At 59.2% G+C, this 9,791-nt stretch overlaps 1 protein-coding gene across 1 annotated transcript in view; it reads left to right on the top strand.

Moving 5' to 3' along the window:
- Positions 1-9,791, top strand: part of CCDC33 (coiled-coil domain containing 33) — a 109,463-nt gene that overhangs the window by 53,437 nt on the left and 46,235 nt on the right. Inside the window, exons 7-11 of the mRNA XM_012640546.1 lie at positions 472-563; positions 1,757-1,877; positions 7,766-7,895; positions 8,467-8,600; positions 9,541-9,612. Coding sequence (XP_012496000.1) covers positions 472-563; positions 1,757-1,877; positions 7,766-7,895; positions 8,467-8,600; positions 9,541-9,612 — 549 coding nt within the window. The remainder of the gene's footprint in view (positions 1-471; positions 564-1,756; positions 1,878-7,765; positions 7,896-8,466; positions 8,601-9,540; positions 9,613-9,791) is intronic.

The following is a 9,791-nucleotide window of genomic DNA, read 5'->3' as shown; positions in this document are numbered from 1 at the left end:
ATCAGAGCCCCTCCCAACTTTGGGAGGAGCCAGGACAAAGGGTTTTGGCCCCTTAGACGACAGAAACCGGGAGGTGCCAAAACTCCCAACCCGGCCCTAGTCCTGGCCTCAGGAGCTGGCGGAGGAGCCAAGGTTAGAACCAAACCTCCTGCCCTCCTGCCTAGGTCCCACTCTCCTCTCACCCCTCCTCCCCAAGGGATGCTGGGGTGAGAGACCCGACACTGAGTCCCAGGACAGAAAGCCGGAGCAGTCGCCTCCGCTAGGCAGAGAATGCTGCCTGGAAGGCTGCCTGGAGGAGGGCAGCCTTCGCAGAGCAAGCACCAAGCAAGGCAGGGGGCAGGGAGGAGCAGGTGCAGGGTGTGGAGGCAGCTGTGCACCCCCCGGGGGGAGAGAAAGATGGCAGGCTGGTTGGCTGTGTCTCTGGGAGGGCCCAAGGCCACATGGGGGTCACCTGTCTCCTTTCTTCTCCAGGTCTTTCTCTGGGGAGTCAACGAGCCCCTCGTCAACAACCCCAGCCCCATGGTGGTGATTGCCCGGGTGGTTCCCAACTACAAGGAGTTTAAGTGAGTGGGGTGCAGGTGGGCATGGGTAAGGAGGGGGGCTGTCACCGCCACGACAGGCTGGTTCCAGGAGCTCCCTGCTGGGTGTGAGGTCCCGGGAAGCTTCCTGCAGCAGACCAGCCTTTCTTTCCCCAGGGAGAGCTCAGGCCCCTGGAAAGGGCAGCCCGGACCCCTCCTGAGAGCAGGCTGGGGCGGTGGGCGGGTGAGCGCCAGTGCCTGGAGGAGGGGGGTCCCCATTCCCTGTGCGGTGCCAGCCCCTAAGCCTGCCTCACGTCGCACGCTTACCCCTCCCGCTCTAGCTCGCGGCCACAGGCTCCAGCTGGTGGTTGTCCCCAAAGGAGGCAGCCTAAGGGACCTCTTGCAGCTTCATAACCTTCAGCCCTGCCTAGGAGTCCCCTCCCTCACCCTCCTGGAGGTGTCCCTGGCCCCAGCCCCAACATGTCCCCTACTCCCCGGATTTCCTTTTGCACCTGCTGGATTCGCAGTCCTCGGAGACGGGGCGAGGGGAGGGGGCGGGGGGGGTGCGGCTCAGGCTAGTCTGGCTGCACAGCGGGGCATGTTCCCCAAGGAGCACATGCTCTCTGGGACAGCACCGCCTCCTGGGAGCCAGGTGCCTGCCCTTAGCCTTCCACGGGCTCTGATGGCCTAAGAGGACCCGGACTCATCTGCCCCACCTGCTGAGTTTTCATCACCTATGAATCCCCCTGCTTCTTGGAGGAATGAAAATGTCTGATACACGCCCAGCCCAGTGACCTCAGTGCACGCACGCACACACGTGTACACGCACACACGTGCCCTGAATCCTGCCCCGGCAGGCTCTCCACACCCCCACGCCTACCCCGGGATTCCCACCGTGGGGGTGAGCCGTTGTGACTGGGTCTTCCAAAGCCGGGCAGGGAACGCAAGGCCCGTTTTAAAGATGGAGCAGCTGAAGCACTCAGAGGTGGCCAAGGCCAGTCAGTCCCGGATAAGGGAACTGAGCGCTACAGCCCGTCTCCTGAGCACGGGGAGCTTTCCCGAGTGGGGCCAGCAGCCGGAAGGACCAAGATCTACCACCTCTGTCAGGAGGCCCCGGCCTGAACTCGGCCGGCCACGGCACCCTGCTCGCATACGGATCCAGAGTCCCGTGGGGGCCCTGGGCTGCCCCGTGAGGGCCCAGAGCCAAGGGGACTAACCCTGTCTCTTTGCCTCCCCAGGGCCAGCCAGGTAAACAGGGACCTGGCCTCCGTGGGGCTGCCCATCACCCCCGTCTCCTTCCCCATCCCGTCCGTGATGAACTTTGACGTGCCTCGGGTCAGCCAGAACGGGTGCCCTCAGGTATGGCTCCTCCCGCCCTCTCTCGCTGGCTCCCACGTCGAATGACTGCCCGTCCGCTCGCTCGCTTGCTGGCTCAGCTGCTCCCTGGCTACCGAGGGCGGCTGCGTAGCCAGGGCCGCGCTCTCTGCGCCGTGGAGAAGCCGCCTCAGGGAAGGCAGGTGTCGCCACCGGACAGGTTACACAGCGACACGAGGTGATGTATAATCTAGTAAACCAGGAGGGGCTCTCAGAGTCATGGAAATCAGAGGAGAAAAGACACAAAAGGACAAATATTCCACTTACACGGGGCACCCAGAGTAGGCACATTCACAGGGACAGAAAGTGGAACAGCGGTTACCAGGGGCTGGGAAACGGGGACATGGGGAGTTACGTTTAATGGGAATAGAGTTTCTGTTTGGGGTGATGAGAAAGTTCTGGAAATACACGGTGGTGATGGTTGCACAACATTATGAAGGCACTTAACACCACTGATCTGTCTACACCTAAAAATGGTTAAAATGGAAAATTTTGTGTTAGGTATATTTCACCATAATAAAAAACTTTTTAGAAAAATCAGGAGAGGGAGGTGATTAGGGAGGGCAGTCTTGATTTTTGACAGAGGGAGGGTTGGTACAGGGCAATTGAGAGCGGCAAGAGCACAGGTGAGGGGACACACCAGCCGTGATCCGTGTCGGGGTGGACAGGAGGGCAGTCGTTTGAGCACGGGGGTGTGTGTACAGTTCATGGCTGGTCCAGGGAAACGGCCAAATCGATCTCGTCCCATAGTCTGCACTTCTGTGCGAGCTTGCCCCAGATAATGGTCCCAACATTCCTAGGGGCCTTTGAGGCTGGGGGTGGGGGTTCCTGGAAGTCCCTCCTGTTGTCTGCCCACCAATGCTCATGTCTGGCATGGCAAAAATAGAACAAGACACCCATTCAGAGTCCCTGCCCCCATTCAAAGGCAAAGACGTCTGAAGAAGGCTCAGACGCGGGCAAGAGTGACAGTAGTGGGGAGGGGTGGGAAGAAGGGAGACCCTGGGGATGGAGGCTGCAAACCCAAACCAATCCGTCCTCTGATTTCCCCAGAGTCATCTCACACATGGCCCTGCATTTGCCCAGGAAATTATGAACCAATCAGCAGGCTGTCCCAAGGGGCAGGAGGCGCTGCCTGCTTTAATGAGTGGTCCCCCCCACCTCCAGCCTGCTCTGGCTGCCTGAGCTACTAACTAGTGTGGGGGTGCCCCTTAACACAAAGGCTCACCTCCAACGCCTGCTGCATGTGTGCACTTGGAGTCAGCGGTCCAGCGATGGCAGGACACTTGTTGAAGGTCACTCAACACCACAGCAGCCAGGCCAGGTTGAGAACGTGCGTCAGCTGACTCCAAGGTGCCCAGGTGCAGTGGTGAGAGAACAGGGGCCGGCTGCTGCTGCTGTGGTGTGGGCCGGGGATGCCGGCAGACCCCTCCCTGGAGGGCCGCTAGCCAGCAGCCCTGGGCTCAGACGCTCACACAGACCCTGCCCTGCCCTCTCTGAGCTCGTCGCCTCTCCAGAGGAGCGGCGGGGTTGGACTAGGCAACTTCTAGGGCCTGCCCTCTCTGACATCATGGCGGGCTGTGATTTCCCACCACTGTGGCCAGACAAAAGCGCTGTGGGCAAGGCGTGGAGAGTCCAGCAGACCTGGTTTGCCCCAGCTCCGTGACTTACTAGCTGTGTGACCTTCGCCCAGCTGCTCAGTCTTTCTGCACCTGCCGATTCCTGCCCTACGGGGCTGTAGGGAGAATTTGAATGATAACCTGTGCAAAGCGTCCAAGCCGGGGTCCAAGGCAAAGTGGTTCTGTCCCTTCAAGAGCTGCACCTCCCGCTAGTGCCAAGGCGCCTCTGAGGCCAGCCTCACCACTGCCCTTGTCCCATCTGGCTCCGAGTAACAGAAACCCCAACTCGGATGGGCTTAAACACTGAGGATATTTGTTGTCATGCACCACAAGTCCCGACATGGGGTGCTGCCTGAACCGGTCGGTGCTGGCTCAGAAGCATCCTCGAGGACTCAGGATTTTTCCAACCCCCGGGAACTGCCATCTTCAGCCGGCTAACAGCTCATGGGGAAACATCCCGGGCGCCCCATCCAAGTAAGACCAAAGACCAAGGGAAGAGCAAAGACTTCCCTTCTCAGGGGTGGATTTTAGGAGGAACTGGAAAGCAACCTGCCCAGCCACCGTCAGCACCAGACCTCCCTTGCGTCTGGTTGGCCAGGATCACAGGCACTTCCCTGAGCCTGTAGCTGCGGAGGGGCGTGGCTCTGCATGGCTGTGGAGGAGGGGCCACCTGGACCGTGGGGCCACCTGTCGGGAGGAGGTGGGGAGCAGACTGGCTGCTGGCTCCGTGGCCCTCAGTGGAGCTGATGATGATGGCAAAACCTGAGCTCTGATGAGTTAGGGGACAAGTGGGCCCAGACTGCTGCAGCCAACATCATGCGGCCGTGGGAGTTACTCCTGCCCCCACGCCCACACCTTGGAAAGGGACCCTGGCCCAACAGGCTGCTCCCACTGTCATGGCCTCCTACAGAGCTGGGCGGAGCTCCGAGGAGCTGAAACACAAGCAGAAGTGAGAAAGGCTCAGCCCCTCAGCCAGCCTGTTCCCAAGCTTTCCTGGGGTCCTTTCCAGCCCGCAGGCCCTGCCCTGGTGCTGGCCCACTCTCCAGCCTAGACCCTCCCATCATCCCCTGCCCAGGGTAGGCCCCTCCCTGGACCCCTGGTCTGAGACTCAGCGGGTGCACAAGGCCCTGTGCCCTTCAGCCTTCTGGTGACACACGCATCCTCCAGCCCCACAGACGGCTTGCAGCTCTCCACGGCCATGCCGCCCTCACTCTCCTCCAGCCCTCACCTTTGCAGAAGCTCAGCCTGGAGTGGCCTTCCTCTCCCGTCCTCCCGTCCCCAGGTCAGAGTCATGGCGCTCTCAGACATCCCACTCCCACGGTCACAGCTGGCTCAGGCCTCTCGCGGATCACGCATGTGTGTGTGTCCTATCACCTTGCAAGACAGCTCGCTCCTGGGGCAGCGGTCTGGCTCCAGCTCCCACGTGTGCCCTGCAGCACCCGACAGGTGTCTGGCATGGAGAAGTCCCCCGGCCAACATTCGCTGAGTTCTGTTGAATTGAACTTTCGCCTTACTAGCAAAATATCCATTTGTCTCCTTGGACCACTTCGATGTGTGGAGCACAAAGCATTTTCCTGTTGGATGATGAGAAAACCTGGTCTCAGAGAGGGGAAGGGACTTGCCAAAGGTCACACAGCGAGGCTGAGGCAGACCCACCCAGGCCTCCCGCCAAAGAGTCCTAGCTCCCTTCCCAGCAAGGCTGCCTGGGCAGAGCGGGCAGCAGCGGTAGGTGTGGGTGTGGGTGGGCCCAGAATGGGAGAACGAAGGCTGTAGAATGAAGGCTTTGTCCCCAGGGAAGGCGGGTCTGCCTCAGGGGCCCGGGGTTAATGGCTTTTCTGAAGTTCACAGCTGAGGGTTAATCACATTCCTTAATTCCACGACCTGCCAGGGCCTTTCCCATTAGCTGCTGCGGGCAGTGTCGGCCCCTCGCCGCCCCCCCAGCCCCGTGCACACATCAGCCACCAGCACCTTCACCAGGGCCCTGGCATCAGACTCTGCAGGTCATTGAACCTTGAGCTCCCCACCCCCACCCCCCACACACGAGAGAGGGGCCTACCCTCCCCAATTCTAGGTCTGACGGGATCTTTCCTGGAGGACTTAGCCTGGGGAACCGTTCAGGGGGGGCCATCCCTTATTGGGCCCTCACCACCTCTTGCTTCGTAGATTCCATTTAGACACATTAACAGGTCCCAGAGAGGACAGCTAGCATCCATCAGATAACCCTCCCAGGGTGGGAGCAAGACACAGGGCAGCGGAGGACCAAGTCACACATCTTCCCTGAGTGCCCCAGTGCCTGGCAGATGGTCCAGGCCATTTGGACCCTTGAGCACCCGGGAGAAGGAGTGGCTCTGGGAGGAGCACGGTTTGAGGATCAATGCTGAGCGCTCTCTCCCCAGTCCCACAGAAGCCAGAACCAACTTCTCTCGGCCTGACCTGGTGGCCAAGTGGCTGTCCCTGAGCTCCCACTAGGAGTGTCTGAGGGACTGTCCCATCACCCCAGTCCCTGTCCCAGTGTTCAGGCCGCCCTGGCCCTGCAGTGACTGCAACCTGTCTCCCCAGACACAGGGGCAGACAAAGCTGAGCCTTGGGGCTGGGCCTGGGAAAACCAGGCACATTCATGTGACAGACATCAGGGCCCTGCCACCACGGGGGGAGCAGACCCACACTGATATTTCACGATCCCGCATCGATAACTCCCGGAGCCAGCGGTGTATGTGCGCTGACCTTTCCGCGCTGTGATTGATTCCCGCAGGGGAGCGGGCGGGGGGAGCGGCGGCTACTGTTGCTGACAGCCCCTGACTGGGGGCGGAGACAGGCAGCCCCGCTCTGTGCCGGGACCCTGCAGGGCTGCCTGCTGGGAGTTACAGGCGATGCCCGCCTTCCAGCCTGTGCAGATGCTGGGCCTCCCCCTGGAGTCTCTCCTCATGCCAGGCGTCCTCTGCGCATGCCGTGCTTGGTGCCACCCCCACGGTCCTGCTTGTGCCGCTCTGCCCCCAGAAGACCTTCCTCCCTCCCTTCACCTGCTCAAACCTTCCTTCAGAGCCTTCCTGTGGTTTGCTTCCTCCAAAGCGGCTTTTCTGACCTCCCCAGGGATGTCTCATAGGGGTCCCTTATTTGGGGGCTTTGGCTAATGCTGCCTTGTTTCATTGCTTGAATCGTACCCACGCGAGTGCCTTCACTGCTGGCTTGGGGTGCCATCAAGTCCCCAAGTGCCTGATGGCCCCGGCTGACACATGGAGGCTCCAGAGCCTGAAGACCTGTCCTAGCCTTCCACGAGGGGCTGGGGGCCCGTGTGGGGCAGAAAGGGGGTGTAACGAGGGTGGAAGTCATGTCCAATTTGGCGTCCATGACAAGCCATGAGTATGAACATTGGTGCAACAGGTTAGGAAAGCGGTCTGCCAATAATGAACCTTAAAACACACACGTCCTTTAACTCAGCAATTCTGGGTCAGGAATTTGTGCTAAGGCAATAATTTGAGATACGAAGGTGTGTGGCAAAGAATATTCGACGCAGCGTTATTGTGGGGAAAACGGAGAGGGAGAAACCAGGGCACTTGGACATGACAGAATGTCCTGAAGTCCCTAAAGTCGTGGGCAACAGGAGTTTTTGTGACTCTGGATGGCTTAGGGTTTGGTGGTAAATGAAAAAGGCAGGGTGTAGAATGACAATTATATACAAAATATGCATGGAAAAAACTGGAAAGAAGCACACAGTTTTATGAACTGCTGTCTTTAGTGTGAGAACATAGGAGTTTGTTTCTTCTTTCTACTTTTCTGTATTTTCCAAAACTTATTCATTAAAAATTGTAATCCTAGCACTCTGGGAGGCCGAGGCGGGCGGATTGTTTGAGCTCAGGAGTTCGAGACCAGCCTGAGCAAGAGCGAGACCCCGTCTCTACCAAAAATAGCAAGAAACTAATTGGATAGCTAAAAATATATAGAAAAAATTAGCTGGGCATGGTGGCGCATGCCTGTAGTCCCAGCTACTTGGGAGGCTGAGGCAGTAGGATTGCTTGAGCCCAGGAGTCTGAGGTTGCTGTGAGCTAGGCTGACGCCACGGCACTCACTCTAGCCAGGGCAACAAAGTGAGACTCTGTCTCAAAAAAAAAAAAAAAAAAAAATTGTGTGTTGCTTTGATAATTGGGACAAACATTTGTGACACAGATAGACACACACCACACACAACCAAATATCTGCGCATGCTTTGATTTGGGGGGAGCTGTAGCCCCACCGCCTACTCTCACCCTCTCCCTCCAGCTGTCCAAGCCTGGGGGACCCCCAGAGCAGCCCCTGTGGAATCAGTCCTTCCTCTTCCAAGGCCGAGATGGAGCCACCAACTTCTCGGAAGACACAGCCCTGGTGCTGGAGTACTACCCCTCCACTTCAAGTAAGTGCCCGCGTGGCGCCTCACCAGGGCAGCCACGCAGCAGGAGCTTTGTGAAAAGGGTGTTTGGACCATCTCGCCTCTGCCTCCCGCCGGGATGGTTTAGGGGCTCCCAGGTGCCGAGGCAACCTCCCAGTGCAGGCAGAGGAGAACCTGGCTGCACTCCTTGTCCAAGTGGCAGCTGTGGGGCACAGGCTGGGACACCTGGGCCTGTCCCCATCCCAGGTCCTGTCCCCAGGCTACGTTTTCATTGCACCCATCAGTGATGGGGAGGGTGGAGCCCTCAGAGCTCACAGGGATGGGTGGGGGAGACAGGGTTTACTTCCACTCTATGGGATTGAAGCCCCCAAAGGGCAGACAAGAGGGTGACCCCTATAAATACCCAGAGACGCAGAGTATGTTTAAGGTTGGCTTTGGGTTCACAAAGCCCGGAAGATGGGCAAGGAGGGTGTGCGGGGAAGGCCAGAAGGCAGAAGCAGGCGGGGCGGTGGGAGCTGGGAGGGCTGGATGTGGGGTATGGAGGACGGGGCCAGGGTGGGGGCTTTGGTGGGACCCGGCTGCTCCTTCCCCTCAGTGAAAGGCAGCCAGCCGTGGACCCTCACCCATCCCCTGGGCATCTCTGTGTTGCCACTGAAGAGTCGTTTGTACCGGAAGATGCTGACAGGGAAAGGCTTGGACGGGCTACGCGTGGCACGGCTCCCCGTCACGGTGAGCCCCTGCCCTGGACCGGGCCCCACCTGGTCGCACCCCGCCCCGCCCCGTGCCGCCTCGCCTCACCTCCATGGAGAACTTGCCTTCTGCGAAAGCTCCCGCCAGCGCACTCCCTGTAGATGCGGGAGCTTCCCCAACGCCAGAGAACATCTCGCCTCTGGGCTGTGACAAACCAGGCCCTGAGCGACGTGGGGGAGAAGCACGAGGACGCCCTGCGGGATAGTGCAAGAGCTCAGGCCCTCAGCCAGCCAGACCTGGGTTCGAATCCTGTCTTGCCCCCATCCCCGCCGGGGAACATGGGTAAATTACTTGCCCTCTCGCAACCTCAGAGCACTCGTCTCTAAAATGGCGTGACACAACCAGGATGCAGTTTCTGTGTGTAACAAGAGAGTTAAGAGCTCAGGCTCTTGAGCCAGACTATCTGGGCCCCAGTTCTGGTTCCTGCTCGTGGTTCCCCGCTTACGAGACCGTGGAAATTAAAGTCTCGGTGCCACAGTGTCCTGGTCTGTAAAATAGGTGCACAGTCATCGTGCTTTTCTCATAGGGTTACTGCAAGGTTATCAAGGGAACACATGTGAACGCTTAGAATAAGTTCTCAATGAGAATTAATACCATTATTATTATCATTATTATCTATTTCTATGCCACTTTTCCCCCTAAAATGCTTCTGGCCATCCTGACATACAGACCTCAACAAATGGGAGCTTCCCTCTGCCAGGCGGTGAGCCTGCAGGTGCCACTCGGGTGCCCAGTGGAGTTGAGAAGGGGGTGTGGAGGAAGTGAGGGGGGCAGAGGCAGAAGGCCAGCTCCCCACTCCTTCCCACCCTCCTGGGCGCAGCCCCTGGCAGGCGCCTTCCTGGGGAATCTGGAACAGCGGGTGGAGCAGAGGCCAAAGCCGCCCTGGCCAGTGTGGTGTGAGTGCCCCTTCTCCTCGCAGGACACTAACCTGAAAACCGTAAGCGGTGAGGCCCCCACAGTGGATCTCTCCTTCCACCTGATCTCCTCCGAGGTAAGGCTGTGGCCGGTGGGGGACGGGGGAGTGGGGCGGTGCAAGGCTGGCAGACAGGCGTAACCAGCCCCTCAGTGAGGCATGGCCTTGTTCAGGGCCGGGGCCAGGGGCTTCTGGGCGGAGGGGACTGCTGCTTTGGATGGACAAGTCTGAGGGTGATTTGAGGCTCCAGAAGACCA

Source organism: Propithecus coquereli, unplaced genomic scaffold, assembly GCF_000956105.1.
Source record: "Propithecus coquereli isolate 6110/MARCELLA unplaced genomic scaffold, Pcoq_1.0 Scaffold155, whole genome shotgun sequence".
Lineage (NCBI taxonomy): Eukaryota > Metazoa > Chordata > Mammalia > Primates > Indriidae > Propithecus > Propithecus coquereli.
Note: the sequence above shows the minus strand (reverse complement) of the source record. Positions and strands in the feature narration are given on the sequence as shown.